This window comes from Gallus gallus, chromosome 13, assembly GCF_016699485.2.
Source record: "Gallus gallus isolate bGalGal1 chromosome 13, bGalGal1.mat.broiler.GRCg7b, whole genome shotgun sequence".
NCBI lineage: Eukaryota > Metazoa > Chordata > Aves > Galliformes > Phasianidae > Gallus > Gallus gallus.
The window spans coordinates 2,138,157-2,156,590 of record NC_052544.1 but is presented as its reverse complement, the minus strand read 5'-3'; the positions used below and the strand labels follow the sequence as shown (position 1 = coordinate 2,156,590).

Here is an 18,434-nt window from a genome sequence, read left to right as displayed (position 1 = left end):
AGGCAACCAAGAGCAGCAGTCCTGGAAGAGCAGCTCTCAACTTGGAGTAGCTCCTACAGCTGGTCCAGGGGTGCTGCCTGGCAGAGAAGTCTGATGTTGTCAGACAGAATATGAGAGGTCGGCAGCATCCTCGACTAAGGCTCATCAGAGGGTGAGATTAATCATAAAAGCACCATCCCTTGTCAATTTGACAAGTGTACTTATCCTCTGCTTCAGTACGCTCATGTTTAAACTGTTTGCATTTCGTTTAGCATGCTCATGTTTGAATTGTTCACATTTTGCTTATAATGCTCACGTTTAAATCATTTAAACTTTGCTTCGAAATAGATGCTTTTGTAGTTCAGTTTCACTGCTCCAACAAAAGCACTGAGACTTGGCATTTGGTTCGCTGTCACTTTGTTGTTGGGCATCCAAAGAGCGTTGCTGTCCTCTCACAGCGCACTTCCCCCTTCAATTCAATCCAACTGGCACAGCCCTCACCTCCCAACAGGCACGTGGGGTTGTTCTGCAAATATGCTTATTCTCTTGTAACCAGGCTAAGACAGGGCAGCCTAAAAGCACCTGTGTCTTGGACACAGGCCCAGGTGATCATGTATCCACTTAGCGGGTCACAGCTCTGAAGCTCCACCTCAGCTCCCCACCCTCTGACACTGCACGGACACTGCACCACAGCTTCGGGCATCAAGCACAGGATTTGTTGGATATCACCCAGAGATGTGAGCCATGAGGAATCAATCTGCCTGTATTAAAAACCCAGAGGCTCTTATAAGAGAGAAAAGGCTCTGTCCTTCCAAACATGCCTACTTGCCAATGGCAACCTGCAGTGTGTTTCAGCATGGAGGACTCCATAGAAAGATGCCAGACAAAGAGCAAGAAGTTGCAAGAACCTCAAGGAGCAACTAAACCCCATTCCCTGGCACTGCAAGACAGCTGCTGGAATTCGCACGAAACCTCCCTTGCTGGAACATGCCCAGAGCTTCTTCCTCAGACAGGTCCTGAGCAGCAGCACTTCCAAAAGGAAGCAGGAGTGAAGCTTCCTTCTACATAAAGCCAATGTTAAAATGTCAAAAATCTTCTCATCCCAACGAGGCACTGATGTCCCCAGCTCCACGCGGAGCCCCATCGCTCTGACAGCCACCAGCCCCTGCCAGAGGGACAACCTCAGCACAGTGCCTCACACACGGTAACAGGACAGCATGCACTGCCTGTCTGCAAACACCTCACCTCACGCGAGATTTCAGGATGAAACCGCGGTACAGATAGTCCTATTGATATCACTTAATAAACTAGTTCTAAAACATTTATTCTTCTTGCTTGCTACTCATCACTTACTCCTACCAGGACTGCACTGTGGTGTGTTGAAAGCACTCCTACGCAAGGAAGAGGTAGTGGGAACACCTTGCCATATCTGCAGCCTACAGAGAGCCCACGCAGCAGGGAGGCCGTGCTTCTAGGTTTACACAAATAAGTAACAACAGGGACTCTGCTGCTCGGGCACAGATCACTCTGGGACAGCAAGTCCTGCTCTTCAGTAGGTCTGAATTTGGATGACTGCACGGAGAGAAACTTTGAGTCCAAAAGGCCAAACCAGCCATGAGGTCACTTGGGTAACTTCTCTCTGGATGGACCCCGCAGGGAAACTCAAGTCCCAGACGCTTGGCTGAAACCTCCCTTCTCCACGCAACCTGGCAAGGACAGAACCAATCCAGGACACCAGAGATCTCTGGGCACACGTCTGCAGAATGTAGGAGTTGGACAGATGACGGCAGGGCAGCCAAGGGGATCAGAGAGCTCCACCAAGCTCTGTCCCATGCCGTGCTCCAGAAGGGATGGCTGCCAGGCTGCTGCAGGCACCCCACAGAAGCTCTCCACTTCATCCTGCGCTGTCCCACCAGCAAAGTTGTACAGGGAAGACAAGGGCAACCACAGCAGAAGTGTGTGCTTACACAGCCTGGCAGCTACTGTTGCATCATGCACTCTTTACAGCCACTATTAATAATTCACAACAATAAATATGAATAGCCCCTGCAGGCTTAGCCTTCAGCTAACATTAGCTGTCAACCCCTCTAACAGCTACAATACTACCTAACACTGCTCTGCCCTATACCAATGTAACTGAGAGCGGAGAGAGAATCTCTCCAGCACTGCAGGCACCCAGGCTCAGAGCAGAGAGATCTGCAAGGCATCAGTCCTCCTGACCCAGCAGTGCCTGGGACGGCCAAGGAGGCAAGAGAAATCACCAGTTTACCTTCTGTAAGAACTGCTCCTCCAGGGCTGCATTCTGGGGAACGAGTATCCCCCATATCCCTCTGCCCTGCTGCACCCAGCCAAAGCTTCCTCACCACACATAAAACTTCCTCACTACCTTATTTTTCATCCAAGACATCACATAACTTCCCACTGCTATATTTACTCCTATCATACCATATCCACAGATAAAGCCTGCACTGCTCTGTCTGCAACCACAGCACCAGTGCGACACACTCACCACCGTGTGCAGTACTGATGCCCAGCACATGGTGATGCAGAGGATGACAGGGAGGAGCGCTGAAGCAAGCCGTGGAAGCTGCCGCTCAGCTCTGTCACCTTGATGATCCCAGCAGACACATCTGCAACACTGACAGCCTTAACCAGGCCTACCCAGGAGTGCTCTTGGAAACCCATTAGTTACTTAAATAGCACTGTTTATGCAAAGCGCATACAGTGTAACACTGAACATCATTTAGTCTGTTTATTAAATTTACTTCATAAATTCACTCAGAAACTTCAGCATTCACAGAAAACGCGGCTCTCCAGAGGGCAAGGGCATAGCTTCGTTCTTTGGATGTCTGAAGCCCGAGCAGGGCTGTGGCATGCCCTGTGCCAGCCCACAGCTCATTAGCAGCAACTACAGAGGGTCTGGCATGCTGCTCAGCGCTGGGAGGAGCGTGCAGAACCAGAGCGCGCCTCAGAGATCAGAGAACTGAATTTATCATTTATTATTGATAAATAACAAATGTATTCAACGTTACGACAGCTCTGTGCCTGCCTGCGCACACACCTGACATTCTCTCTCAGCAGTGCCAGGGCTAATGCTTGTATTAGAGCACAGGAGCACGCGTTTCTACCAGCTTAGGACTTGCTCAAAGAGAGGAGAAGCACAGAAAACCTTTGGGACAAACATCTTCCTGAAGATGAATGCAGGAGGAGCTCCACCTCACACTGCACAGCTGTGCTCCGAGCTGCTGTGCTGCTGACCGCTGCCTGTGCCAAAACCCTCTGCCATGTCTCAGTCACAACAAACAGCATCCCTCTGCCTCACCTCTCCCCATCCTCCTAAACATCAGCCAAAAATGCCCCTCCTCCTGCCTGTGCCTGTTCCCTTCTGTTTCTTGCTGCAGTTCCCCATGCACTGCTCAAGATCAAGTGATTTTTCCATCCTAGTTGTACCCATCGTTTCCATCAGCTCCTACTTGTCTCAGCTCAGACTAACCACCCAAAAGAGAGGACATGTTAGAGAACTGAGGCTCTTTCTAACATGAAGGAAACTGTACCAGGCGGCTCCCAGGGCCCAGGCAATCCCAGCCTGTCTGGGAACAGCCTTTTGCGCTTTCCACGTTCACTCTCGTGGATCTCATATTGAGTAATAACATCCTTTCCTTCCTCAGATATTGGCTTCTCAGTAAGGAGATTCAGTTAAAAGATAAAAAATAAATAAATGAGCAATGCTAATATTACAAGAGCATGTGCCAGCCTGCACACTGATGCATCACGCAGCTGCTACCCCTGCACTGCCAGCCCTGATGCAGGCAGTTCAGAAGCCACCCTCCTGATGGCTCCCACACTCCCACCTAGGCTAAATCACAAGCCTTGCTCTTAGGAGAGTAACACAAGAGCTCTCACACTCTGAAGCGAAAGCAGGAGAATGGCCAGCCAGCAGCAGGCAGCATTTGTTAAGCAATTTTTTTTTCTTTTTGAAGGAAAAAAAAAGAATTAAAATTGCAAAGAGCTGCAAAGACTGCAAATGTAGAAGTAAAGGCATAGACAGGAGAAGCTAAAAGAGAAGGTAATTCCTCCCCGTTCCGGTACTCCGTCACCTGCCACCTCTACTTTGCCTTCCTGCCTGCGAGGTGCCAACAGACAGACAGGTGCTGACACCACCACGAGGATCAGGAGGCTCCGCTCTCTGCTGGCTCCTGGGCATCGTTTGAAGCATAATTAAAAAAAAAATCAGAGAAGAAGCAAGGAAACTGCCTGCACACAATGCACCGTCAACTGCAGAAAGTCCACAACTTAAAAATACTTTTCTTCTCTGATCTCTTGTCAGATGGAGCTATTTTAGGTGTTTCTTACAGTGATGCATGGAAAAAACAGATCGAAATACGACAGTGCAGCATCCTTTTAATTATAGCTATCTCTGCCTCACAGCTGTCGCAGCCCCTCCAGCTCTTCTTCCAGAGAACACTTGGAACAATCGCTCGGGTGCCGCAATCGCCCCGACCCGGCACTCCCACCGCACCCCGTGGGGCAGATGCAGACTGAGTGCTCAGCAGCTTTACAGATCCCCCTGGGGGACCCACTGCGTTACCAGACAGCCTTCACCATCCACACAGGCTCTGACCTTCCCATGCAGTCTTGCTTTTCGCCTTATCAGCCTCCGCTACGCAGAGCTTTGATCTGAGTGACTCCAGGCTCGGAGACCTTCTTTCTTTTTGCTGCCTAGACATGAAGGACACCGAGTTTGAGTTCCTGAGCACCCGTGCTTCAGACAGGCAGGCTTTGATGCTGTACCAAGAGCTGGTCTTTGCAATTCCTCTGGTCTCTTCAAACACCAGCAGAGCCATGGCTTGTGATCAGTGCAAAAGAGTGTTTTCCCCGAGGAAGGGGAAGGAAAGCCACAAAAGTGCTCTTGTCCATCTTGTCACTGCAGAACGCACCGTATTGATGCTTCAAAGAGCTTCTCAATCTCAAATCCTTATGACACGGTGGTATATCGGGGAATCTGCCTCTCTATGGCTCACAAATCCCAGCAGGTGTCGTAAGGCAGCACTGCAGTGAACGCCTTGGCCACCATGAGCTCAGTGTGCCATCAGGGCCGCCAAGCACCACTGGGTCCATGCAGATCCTCTCCACGGGAAGGTTCCAGCATCCACTGCAATGGCTACAAGAGCTGCAAGTCCAGGATGCAGCTGTGCAGAACATGGGCACAGAAAGACCCTCAGCAAGGAGCACATCTCCAGGTCCCTGCACACACCTGGGGGAAAGGAAGGGGAGGGACAGCAGCCTGTGCCTAAAGCACCCCGTGAGAACTGTGGAAGGGCACCAGGCCCAAGCTTGGAGTTCTCCAAACCCTCAATTATTATTTTTCTTTTCTTTGCCAAACAAAATGTTGGGGGAACCTCAAAGAAGTAGTAAACCTTCCATGCAGCAGGACTGCTCCAATCCCACAGACCCCTCAGGAGCTCTGCAGCTGTGCTTACCACCACAGGACTCAGTTAGGAGCAGCCTCTCAACTCCATCCTGGTGCCCCTCAGCCCTGCTGTACAGCTCCTTGTGAAGCCATGAGGACTCCCAACACCCCCCTGCTTGCAGTAAAAGCTAACAGCAGACTTTTAGCCACCAATACTCTAAGTTCTGAGGAAAGGAGTGTGCGCAGCAACTACCTTCTCTAACAGGGAACATTCTGAGCAGCTTCCTCTCCATCCTGGTGGTGCCACAAAGTCATCTTGCTCTACCACCCAGGGAAACCGGCAATCCATTGCAGGACATGTTTAAATCAGAGAATGATAAAATCACTCAGGTTGGAAAAGACCTTAAAGATCATCGAGTCCAACCATGACCTACCCATACTACCCTAACAACCCTCCACTAAATCATGTCCCTGAGCACCACATCCAAACGGTTGTTAAACACATCCAGGGATGGTGCCTCAACCAACCCCCCCTGGGGAGCCCATTCCAGTGTTTAACAACCCTTTCTGTAAAGAAGCTTTTCCTGATATCCAACCTAAACTTACCCTGGTGCAACTTGAGGCCATTTCCCCTCGTCCTGTCACCACTGAGAAGAGACCAACCCCGCTCTGCTGTGAGCACCTTTCAGGTATTTGAAGAGAGCAATGAGGTCTCCCCTCAGCCTCCTTTTCCCCAGACTAAACAGCCCCATTTCCTTCAGTCTCTCCTCATAGGGCATATTCTCCAAGCCCTTCACAAACCTTGTTGCCCTTCTCTGGACCTGCTCCAGCACCTCCATGTCCTTTCTGTACTGAGGTGCCCAAAACTGAACACAGCACTTGAGGTGAGGCCTCACCAGTGCTGAGTACAGGGGCAGGATGACTTCCCTAGTCCTGCTCACCACACCATTCCTGGTCCAAGCCAGGATGCCATTGGCCTTCTTGGCCACCTGGGTACACTGCTGGCTCATATTCAGCCGACTGTCCATCAGTACACCGAGGTCCCTTTCCATCAGGCAGCTTTCCAGCCACTCCTCCCCAAGCCTGCAGGGTTGCCTGGGGTTGTTCCGACCAAAATGCAGGACCCGACACTTGGCCCTACTGAAACTCATACAGTTGGCCTTGGTCCATCAATCCAGTCTATCCAGGTCCCTCTGTAGTGTCTCCCTCCCCTCAGGCAGATCAACACTCCCCTCCAACTTGGTGTTGTCTGCAAACTTACAGAGGGTGTACTCAATCCCCTCATCAAGATCATTAATAAAGATGTTAAATAGAAGCAGCCTCAGTACTGGGGGACACCGCTCATGACCGGCCACCAACTGGATTTAACTCCATTGACCAGAACTCTTTGGGCCCAGCCATCCAGCCAGTGTTTCACCCAGCGGAGCATATGCCCATACAACCCATGGGTAGCCAGTTTGTACAGAGGGGGCTTCTTCCACAGTGACCACAGAGTCCAGCTGTCCCTGCCTGCCAGCAAAGTTTATCACGTGATGAACAAAATACTCTGCACAGCTTTTACATTGGCAGCTTCATTTAGAATTTCAGCTATGTGAAGGCTGCTTCCATGTGAACCACAGCTGCTTCCAAGGCTGCTGTCCTCCACAGTGACTCCCAGTGACCGCAGATGGCACATGCCAAGACAAGCTTTGGCAGACTGATCCAGAGTGTGAGAAATCTCAGTACACCCAGAACGTGGCAGGGATGGCAATTCACAAGGATAAGGGTTTGCAGCACCAGGGTCAGACAGCTTGCTTTTTCCAGGGCAAGGACCCTGCCATTTGTGCATTAAGCGCTTCCAACATTTATTCTACTTTACAGGAAGAAATAATTACAGTGGCCTCCAGTCTCCAACTCCTTGAGTCTGTACTTAAAGAGCAAAAAAACAACCAAAGCAAACAGCATTTCTACAGAAATCTCCGAATTGGCTTTTAGTGCCCAGACAAAAGAGGGTCATCTGAGGAACCGCTTCCCTCATTGTCCTCTCTAATTTCTATTTCATAACAGCAGCCAGGCACTGCAGGAAAAGCACTGCAGGAGGCAAAACACTGCTTGGGTGGCTGAGCAGTCTGACCTTCGGCCTCGACCCAGCACTGCAGGTGTGTCACGACTGCCCAGAGACCCACCTGCACTGCTGCCTTCTTTCATCGCAGAGCTGGAAGTGTTGAGCCAGCCCGGATCACCATGGGCTCTGCTGGCCGTGGAGGTGCCAGAGGAGCTGACACACATACACACGTGCACGCCTAGGGGATGCTGTCTCACAAGCATTTCTAGCAAGGATAACTCTCCTGGTAATCAAGCAGTCAGTCCTGTCTCGGTGGAGATTTACAGAAGGTTTTTTCTCTTGGAAGCAATAATAGATGGACAACAAGAAAGAGACAAAATTAATGCACAGAGTAATTATGCCCCAGGCTGCAAATAAGAGTGATTCCTCACCCTGAGACAAGTCTGGAAAACAAGATTAAAATGCTTAGGGGACATATTCTTGAAACAGCAGGTAATAGAAGAGATAAAATGTATTTACAGTATCTCACAGGGGACGTGTACTTTTTAGGTAACATTACTAGATAGTAATTCTGCTGAGGAGAGTAATATTCCACTCCTCCTTACGGAGTTAAAAGGATGCCCAAAAGAAAAGCAAGTTAACAAAGCATCCTTAATGGCAACTGGGTCCAGTTCCAGAAAGGCAGGCTTTGCCCAAAGTGCAACGAGAAACACAAAGAGCATCTGCGGGAACACTCAGCCCATAAGCGACATTAATAATCTATGCAAATAGCACAATTTAACAACAAGCAAAAAGAAGGCTGGGACGGGAAGCAGACTACAAGAGCACTTCTGTGACGATGCTGTCTAGGAGGAGGGCAGACGTGCCTTGCCCCACTTCCCCACTGCCCACAAAGCCCAGGCTGCCAGCTAACAAACTGCGCCTCAAGTACCCACCAGCAGAAACAATTTGTCATGTGTCAGATCAAATCAACTCTTATGAGACCACTGTACTCCCTGAAGCAGACGGCTGCCAAACTCCAAAAGAAAAATTCAAGAAACCTAGCGGGCCAGCGCTGGACCCAAGTGCTCACAAAGACCAGAACGCTTTCCATTTTTAAAACACATCAGCACAAGGCAATCTGTTCCTGTGCAGCACCTCCTCTGCGAGGCAGACGTCGGTAGTATCCATCACTAAAAAGAACTTGGATTTTAAATTATAAGGAGCTTCAGCCCAGAGTGATAACACAGAGACTTCCCGTTCCTCATCCAGCAGCACAGCATCTCACTCATCCCAGGGAACCATTATGAAGGCTAATGTTGGTAGACAACCCTCCGTAATGTGAAGTGCTGCCAGCCTGCAGTGGGTTATCATCCATCTGAGCAAGCACTGCTCCTTCCCAGCCAGCCTCACACTCTCCCCCTCCTTCACTTCAGCTTCTTTCCTCCATCCCTCACTCCTCCTCAGCTCCTTCCCATCCAGGGCATGTTTTCCTCTCTCCTACCCTCCTCCTGCTCTCCCTGCAACTACAACACAGGTCCCAGTGCCTTTTAGAGGGGGTGACACTGCAATGACAAAGCCAAAACACGCTTGGAAACCTTCTAAGCTTGAGTAGGGATTTCAGTTCTTCCTGGCCAAACCTTAATGTGAGAAGCACTACCCTGCCCAGCTGGCTGCTCACCATGGGTCAGCATCATCTTTGTTCCTGTTCTAGAACCCTTTTCTGTGTGAATTCCCAGACACTACCATAGCTTCCTGTACCCTGGCCTCAACCCAGGCCTCACGGCACAGCCCCCTGCAGGTCCCAGTCTGCTGCACAGTCCACTGAAGCCCAGGGCCTGGCTCCCCCACGCTGCCTCTGCCACAGGGATCGGTCCCACATGCTTGCCCTTCTTTGGTTCTGCCTGCAGCATTTTTGCCATCCCATTTGCCACATTCAACTAGCAGGTGACAAAATTGGCATAAGAGGTCCCACTCCATTCCCAGCTCAGCAGCTCCATCCCTGAGCTCTCCGAGGGCACGCTGGTGAGCCCCCACTTCAGCCACCAAAGGCTGTTCAGGACCCAGGGCCAGCCAGCACAGCCTCAGCATGGCTACAGCAGCCCTACAGAAATCCAAATCATCCATCTGCCCCTGCAAACACCAGCCTTGAGAGCAGTAAGAGGGCAAATTCCCCAGCCCAGGACTCATCTGCCAGCTCCAGAAGTTCCATGCCACCAGGCTTCTTGTGGTGTTACCCATCTGAGACCAACCACAGCCAGAAAAATCTCTCCTGCTGCAGGAGATGAACACTGGCCCCAGGAAAGTCTGTCTGCAGGAGGAGGCCTGAGGTGGACAGAAAGCTTTATAACCCACAAAGGAGCCTGGTTTATTTCAAAGTGAGAGCAAGTGGGAGAAAGGTAAGAGATCTAAAGGAAAGATGAGAGAAGTAGGAGACACTGCCTCCAGTCACCAGAAAGCAATGTCTGTCCCAAAATCTTACAACAGAGCCTTGACTGACACTACACATAAACAAAAAGAAAGTCAGAAAAGAACAAACTGGCAAGCCTAGAGCAAAGAACATGGGAAATACACGGCAGGCAGGCACAGGGCATTCCCCTCGGTATTGGGAGCACCAGCACAAACCTCAGCAGCTATTTTTCTCCAGAATTTATTTAAAGAGCATCTGATGTTTCATGACAAGTCATGTCTAGACGCTGTTTGATGCGTACTGGGATTTCTCTCCAGCCACAGGGACTGGCGTCAGGTGCAGGACATGGATTTGCCAGCCTTGCTGCTTCCTGCGAGCACCTCGAGCACCTCACCCAGCACAAGCACAGTCATCTGGCACGCGCAGAGAAGAACTGCGAAGTGCTCACAGTGCTCACTTCCAGCAAGCAGCAGAACACGCAGACTACTGCCATAACACTGGAAGTGTTACACCGAAATATCCTGGAGGAGGTGGTTAGCAGACGCAAGGCTGTCATTTCCAGTGATGCTTTGCAGGCAGCTACAGCTGCAAAGATGCAAAGCCCGGCTCCTGCCGTCTCCCTCAGACCTTACACACTCTGCTTTCCAACAAGCACAGGACACGGACCCAACTCAGCATGCACCACCCACTGCACAGGAGATGCTTGAGCAGCAGGCAAAGCTTCACGTGGAAATCCATAGCACGGCTTCAACTCCCAGCTCTGAACAGAGGACAGGAGGTCCTCCTCTGAGAAGTTTACTTATTTTCAGCACTCTGACTTGAGCAGATTTCAGAGAGAAATCAAACAGAAGGGGTGCTGAGGAGCTCCAGGGCACCCGCACTGATTTTCTCAGCAAGTTCTGATTATGTTTTTAAACAATGGAAAATTTTCTGAACAATAAAGAGAACAAAAACCACGCAAGCCACCAGAAAAGCAGCGAGGACTCAAAGCTTCAGACAGCGATCTCACTCTCTCCCAATGTGATGCTCTGCAAAAACCCAAACAAAGGAACTCATTTACAACATCACCAGTGAATTGCTTTACCCCTAGAAAACTTGTAAAACTGCCACACTTGTGAGTGCCATTACGATTTCCAGCAGCCTCCTGCTGACTTTGAGCAGACTTTGCAAGCTTCTCTGCACACATTTTGCACTTGATTACTCTGTGCTCATCAGAAGAAAAAGAAAGCAGTGCACTAAAGCAAAGCCACTTGCTTATTCCTGATGTGGATGCAACAATGCGGATGCAACAACCTCATTGCCACCGCAGACAAGTGCTTCCACTGAGGGAACACGAGCCTTGCACCTCACTCTTCAGCTGTTAACCCTGACAAGGACACATTGCTACAAGCCAGCACGCATTAAAACAACAGCAGCAGCATATTCAAAACTTCTGAAGCTCAGAGCTTCCAGAAGAATCTAACTCACTCAAGGCTGCTGCTGGAAATTGCACACAATGTAACAGAGTTGATTTTGTGGGCAGGAAGAGATCAAGAAAGGTAAGACCAACTACAGAGAAAAAAGTCCCCCCAAAGTAACCACGCTACAGCAGGAATGGTGAGCTGGCCACATGCATTTTAAAGGCTACACATTTCCACTCCTGCGGTCTTGGGAATGAAAACGGAGTGAATTCATTTTGCATGCATATTGTCCACCATTTGTTATTGTCTAGCTATTGATGCTTACTTGAAAAATAAAATTTAATTAAACCCCAAAGTACAGCTTAGCCTGCCTTTGAAATATGCCTGCATTAGTGGATCATTACACTAAATGAAATACAGCTTCATATCATATCTTTCAAGTAGCGTCCTAAAACATTTACAAATTAAATAATACTCTTGCAGAGAGAAATTGAGACACAGTGTTTAGCAAGGGCAAAGAGATGTTTACAGATGAAAACTGAAATGAGATGTGGAGGCAATGAGGCAGAGAGGTGCCAGAGGGCTCCTCCAGACCTTGCTGGGAAGGTTCTCCACGTACCAGAAGCCACACAAAGCAAGCATATGCCAGCGCCAGGCGAGCAGAAAGGGCAGCATCCCCAAGCCCCCAGGAGGCCAGCAGAAGCACATCCAGCACTTGGCATGTGCTGGCACAGTTGGACAAGCCCGGAGGTGCCTGTGCTCTTCTGCATTCAGGAGAGATCCAGCACCAGTACTGCAAGGAGCAGGGAAGCAGAGGAGGGAGGAGGGCAACAGCAACAGCAGTGGAAAGGGAATAAGGATGTTTTCCCACGAGCTCTTGGCACACATTCCCCACACAGGTTGATAAGCATGAAGTCAGAGTGCCAAATACGCATGAAAACAGTGGTAAAGCAATACAAGCTCTACTTGAGAATGTTTAACTCAGCTGCAAAGATCAAACCATGCACATAGGCTTAATAAAGGGTCCCTCACATCTCTGCCACAAGCAGCCAGCTGTTGTTTCCTAGCAGTGCGGTGAGGCCCCTGCTGGTACTTTCCCATCTCTGGAGGACACATGGGGCCTGCTCACTTCCCCTCCCAGGTTTCTGGTGCCCATAGGAGGTGAATCCACACAGCCTCTGTCCTGAGAAGGATGCCCACTTTCATTAAACGTGGGCAAACTGCATCTCTGAGAACTCCTTGGTGGCCTGAAACTGGTCAGTGCTGAAAAACACACCAGGAGGGAGTGGGAGGAATGACAGAGAGGAGGTCAATGCCCCCACATGTCCTTTGGAAACCAGGCCAGAGGATTCAGACCAGTGAAGATATAAACTCTCAACAGACTGAGAAAAGGGATGTAGAAAAGCACTCCTGTGGCACACAGCACAAGATACACTATGCTAACATTTACACGTAGCAAAAAAAAAAACAAAAACAAGGGGAGCTTTGGTTTCTTAGGGTAAAAGCACAGACAGGTTAATGAGTCAGCGTCAGTCAGAGGAGCGATATCTGATGTCGAGAGAAGCAAAGCAGCAAGTGAATATTGCATGAGCTTTACAGCTCAGGCTTGAGGAGATCCGAGATTTGTCTTTTCCTTAATAGCATCTGGGGCAACGCCAACTGTTCTTTGACAAACTATTTACTCTGAGAAATAATTTTCTTTAAACAAGGGTAACCCAAGACTGCATCCTCTTTCACACACGTCTGGGAAAGGCTGCACCCTGCAGCTCCCATCTCCATGGCAATACACCAGCTCATACACAGGAGGAGCCGATGGCAGTGCAAATCTCAGCACAAAGGCAAAGACTGGGGGATAGCAGAGCCCTCTCCAGTGCCAGCCCATGAGAAAGGTGGGCTGAAGGAGCCAAGTGTGTGAGATGCTCGCTTTTGTGAGAAGCAGAGCATGCCAGCCTATAAGTAAGAGAAAAGAAAACCTCATGAGGGCGCATCCGGATCCTTCCTTTTACAGGAAGATGACAAAAGATACACAGCTGCTGCTCATGCTGGGGATCAGCAACCAACAGTTGAATTCCCAGTGGTCCTGCCGAGTTATCAGCATGCTGAATATCTTATTGAGAGGCAAAAAGTTCAGCCTGCCATATGACCACTGAAAGCTGTCAACTTCTAGCCTATCCTGGGCTTCCTCTGTGGGATCCTTCCCCATGAATCATGGACTGCTCTCCAACATCACTCTGCAAAATTAAAACGAGCAGCTGTGGCAAGAAGCAATTCATTATGCATTGAGCTCCTGAGACACACAGCACGAGGCAAGGTTGGGCAAAAACCACCTAAGTGTATGAAGAGACAGCCCAGGATCTTTCCTAAAGGAAACATACAACGGGGGAGGTAAATCAAGAGTTGCACAGAAGAACTGGCACACAGAGCATCCCTCCTGCACAGGGGACAGTCTCCACTATGGCCCACACAGGCCCAAGCTGCCAGAGGCAAAGCAGCACCAAACCTACCAGCAACACGGCTGTCCCCTACCTGCAACCGTGTCCCCTCCCTTCCCACATCAGCAGAGAGTGAGCACTTATGCCCAATCACCTGCACTCTTCCCCACCCCCCTTTCCTAACAGCAGTCAGCATGAAAGCTGCATGGCAGCACCAAGACAAGCTGGGTCTGGCTTTGTGCTTCTCAGGCTGAGTCAAAGCCTCCCTGACACTTAAAAGCAGCACAACCAGCTTGCATAAAAGATGAAGACTGCTGAGCCTCCCCCAGCCTTCCCAGGGCGAGATCAATCTGTGCGCACTGCAATCATCAGGCAGCAGGAAAGACAAGGCTAGACTGCAGCACAAGGTTAAAAATGACCAGGCTTCCCATGCACAGTTATTTCAAGAAACCTGCTCATCTACAGCTCACCAGCCCTGTTCTCCATCTCTGACTGTAATGAGAACAAAGTTTTAACATTTAAAGCAGACCGTATTGCCATTCCTATTTGTTTGAGGAAAGGAAAGGCATGGGGCGTCTGATAGGGAGGAGGGGGTGCAGCCCAAACATCTGCAGAAGTGCCCATTTTCTCCTTCTATAGTTCAAGGTTAAACATTTCATTTGCACTAATTTCCAAGCCTGCCTCTCTCAAAAGCCGTGCCAGGTAATTAGAATCATTATAACTATTATTAGACCATAATATTATTATAGCATTTTTGCTACTCTTGACATCTGTTGGCTGATAGATTTAACTGGTACATAAGAAATAATTGTGCATAGATTTCTTGCAAACGAGCACCAACACAGAAGACATAAAAATGTTCTATGTTGAAAAAGTTAATTTTGTGAAAGCATGCTTGAAATAAAAAGTTCTAAAATTAACACTTAAACCCTTAAAAACTCTCATTAAAGCAACTGTTTTGGCTTAAAATAGGCAACCGCTTAGGCTTTTCCTTAGGGACTTAAAGATATATACCTGGCTTGGTATCTCTTTCAGATCAACATACGTATGCACCTTCTTCCCACCTATTCCAGTGACCCACAGGTTTCTATAACGCCCATCCATCTTCCTCCTCCCCTCTCTGCAGCAGGCCTTTGAATTATTTGGCAGAGATTCTGACTGTGCAGAGAACCAGTGTAAGCAGGGCTCTTATCCACTGAAAATCCTACAGAATTATCAGCAAACCCACATTCAGGACAAAACATAGCTTCTCGCATCACAGGAAGCCCGGAGGGCTTTACAACCTGGACTCAGGTTACCATTTATCAACCACTGAAATTCAGCTGTACCCAATGTGGAACACAACCTTTTCACAGCTGCGGCACACAGCCTCCCTGAGAGAAGTGAGAAAAACTCCAGCAGAAATTGCAGAAGTGCTGTAGGGAAGCTGAATTTTCTTCCCTGGGACTATAATTTGGTCAGAGCACTGACATAGTTGTGGAGCAGTAAAGGAGATCAGGGCACAACTCCTCTGTTATGCTGATGACGTCCTGGAAGCACTGAGGGAGGTAACAACAGCGGCATAGTACCTCCAGCTACAAGCCTTTGAGAGGCAGAACAGGTGAAACACAGAGGAACCCTGAGCTGGCCTTGAATTTGGTGGGGTCGTTTCACCTCCAGCTATGCAGATGTGCAGAGAAAGATGGTAAGTAGATGGAAGTGCACTTCTGAAGAGGATCAGCCTCTTAATCTTCAAAAAGCTGAAGACAGCAGCTCAGTACTGACCAAACTCAGACAGCTGGAGCCAGTCCTGTTTGGACAGTGATGTTCTCCCTAGTTAAATGGATTTCATTGGTTAAAGCAAACCCTCTTCCTTAAGCACAGTTCGTGGTGAGAAGATGACAAGCAGAGCTCTGCTGGAATGAGGTATCCTGCAACTGCTCCCACAGGAAGACAGTATTCAGGGATAAAAAAAAATATTATAATTAATTAACCCACAGCAAGCCAGTTTTATTCCAGGGTTGAGTAACCACATGAGGAACTTTCTTAGAATTGCACGAGAAGAAAAATGTATTTTACATACAGACAAGCCTAACTTTCACTATGGACAGATTTACAAAGAAAATACAGCAATGCACTTCAGACATAAATTCCCCAGTGTGCGTCCCTCTGCAACCAAAGTAGAGAGGTTTCTACACTTTGTGTGCTGCTGATCAAAGGAAGCTCATCTCAGTTGCTGGCCATTTCTTCCCATCCCCACCGTCTGAGCAGCTCACGGTAAGATGTGCCATCCAGGAGGTGCCCACTGGGCACGCAGATTGCACATGGCCCCAGGAAGGAACACTTGCTCCCTGGGAGCTGCCAGCAGAGGAGCTAGGCTGGGGGACTGAGGATTGCTCTGGGTCAGGCTAGCTTAGTCCTGTTGAGAAGTTCAACTTGCAAAACACAGCACCTTCAGAAACAGGGCACAATTACCATCCTAGAGAACGGCCCATCACATCTCCAGCCAGCACACAGGAATTAAAGCAGTCTTTTCCCACATCCATCACTCTTAGGCAACTCAGAAGAATTCAGACTAGGTGAGTCCAACTCCATGAGGCAGAGCATTGGCTAGAGAAGGACAACAAAATGACTCACCCACACATACACTCCAGGGGTAGCTATCAATGATTCCTTGTTGCAAGGGGAGGAAATGTCACAGAGTGGCACTCAGAGCTCTGTCCAGGTTTGATTCTATTCATCCTTTTCATTCATGGCCTGCACATTGAAAGAGAAAGTACTTTTATAAAAGCTGAAAGGGTGCCCAGCAGTTAAGAGCTTGAAGCACTCTAGAGGTCATGATCAGAATTGATAAACTTGAAGGAAAGGTCCAAAAATACCCACTGATCAATAAAAAGAAAAGCAGTAAAAACAAAGCAAAGAACTACCCTTGAAAACAGCAAAAAACAGAGATCAAATGCACAAATACAGCATGAGGGGAAACTCTAAGCAGAGGTAATGCTAAAGAAAATCAGGGACTGGACTGAAAATGCAATATGTGTCAACGTTGTGGCACCACAGCTCCAAGTGCAAAGAGCTAGAAATCAGTCTCGGATTTAACTGCATAACATTCATAATTCTCTAAGACCAGAAATAGAATTACTAAGTGCAGCTAAGCAGGGGAGAGTAGAGCAGGAAGACCACACCAGATGTTGGTATCACCCTTAGAAAGTCCCAAACTACCAGAGCTGGGCCACAACAGGAGCAGTCAGTGGTACACATGCAGCCCGAAGGAAACTGCTAAAGGGTTTCCCCAACCCTTGTGCCCTCCTGACTTGTTATCAACTCTCAGCACCAACAGCTGCTTACAAGGACAACAATCAGTTTGGTGTCCCTGTTTGCTGAAGGCAAGACACAGAGCAGGCTGCGAAGGAAGCTTGGGCAGCAGCAGCACATCACAGCTCACCTTGACTGCAAGGGCACAGGACCTGCAGCTGGGGACATGGGAGCCCCTAGGGCACCAAGCAGTGCCCTGTAAGACCTGGTCTGGGCATCGCTGTGAGCTTTTCTTGCTGGCCTCAAGACAGGGGTATAGACAAGGAGGCTTTTCCAGCCCCATATTTTATTTTAGCATCCTCCATCTGGCCACTCCTACACCACTACAGCAGTGACATTTAAGAGCTAAATTAACAGCTTTCTCTTCCCAAAAATACAATAGAGCTGCTCACACTGCTGAAAGGGCACCCACACAGCAACACACAGCACAAGCACAGCCATGCCCATTCCAATTCATACCTCTGTTACCTTTCATAAATGGAGCTCTCCAGCTTAACTTGCCACCAAACCAACCTGTGCCACAGGCTGTGGGCTTTCAGGGTCCTGAACTGGCTCAGCTCCCTGTCACTCCAAAGGAATCGGTAGCAATCATTACCAAAAGCACTGCAAGGACCTAATGGCTCACTGGTATCAAGGTACTTCTAAGAGCAGCTGTGCCCCTACAGCTGACGGTACACACACACAGCTGCACTAAACTCAGCACAGCCCTGACCCAGGGCTCTGCCAGCAATCCAGCAAGTGGGCAAGATCTACAAGTCCTTTGCAGAACTAGAATGTAACTTTGAGGAACATTTAAGACTCCACAGTAACTCAAAGAGGACTTTTTTTTTGCCTGGATCAGAGCTTTGGGAGCACGCTGCCTCACGAACCACAGCCAGAAGAGATTTGACAAAGCCTTTAACCCACGCTGTCTCTTTCCACACGGCTGTTTCCCAGAGGATCCCGTGTTGTGGCATTACACATCTCAGGCGCCAAGAATATCTGCGTGTTAATAATAAATAATAACCAGCTTTATAGGGAGCTTATCAACAAAGTGCTCGACAAATCTTAATTAAAGCTGATTCATCTACTCCAGGAGCGAAAGTTAAATATTATTTCTCAGAGGGGAAACCTAAGTGGTAACAGAGCTGAGGTGGGTTATGAAAGCCACAGTCAGTAGCAGAGAGGATTAGCACACAGAAGGGCTGACTGCTATCTCTAAATTTATTGCAATAACCCACTGCCTTGCAAACTCTCAAGGAAGAGTTGATACGTTTCAGTCACATCCGCAGAGCTTGACCACATCACTATTTTATCAGTCCTCCACCTCACTGCAAGGTATGAACAGAGAGGAAGGGCTCAGAGGGCACAGAAAGGTTGTGAAGCGTTTTGTTGCTCACACTACAGGAATTCTCAACAGCGAGAAAGGACTCACTGGGAGTGGCAGAACCAAAGCAGCTTCCTCCAGGGCATGGGGAGCGCTCTGCAGGCCAAGGGGCAGTGAAGA

General features: G+C 48.9%; 1 protein-coding gene across 6 annotated transcripts in view; it reads right to left on the bottom strand.

Annotated features, from left to right (window-relative positions):
• SIL1 (SIL1 nucleotide exchange factor) overlaps positions 1-18,434 on the bottom strand; it is a 90,722-nt gene that overhangs the window by 71,407 nt on the left and 881 nt on the right. For 2 of the 6 annotated variants that reach the window (XM_015293620.4, XM_414514.7), the window contains exon 2: positions 16,271-16,390. The exons of 3 other annotated variants lie outside the window; for them this stretch is intronic. In XM_015293620.4, the coding sequence (XP_015149106.2) occupies positions 16,271-16,278 (8 nt within the window). In that variant the 5' untranslated portion in view covers positions 16,279-16,390. Of the gene's footprint in view, positions 1-16,270; positions 16,391-17,416; positions 18,057-18,434 lie in introns of those variants that run through there. One more of the 6 variants, XM_040647077.2, reaches the window with a different exon arrangement.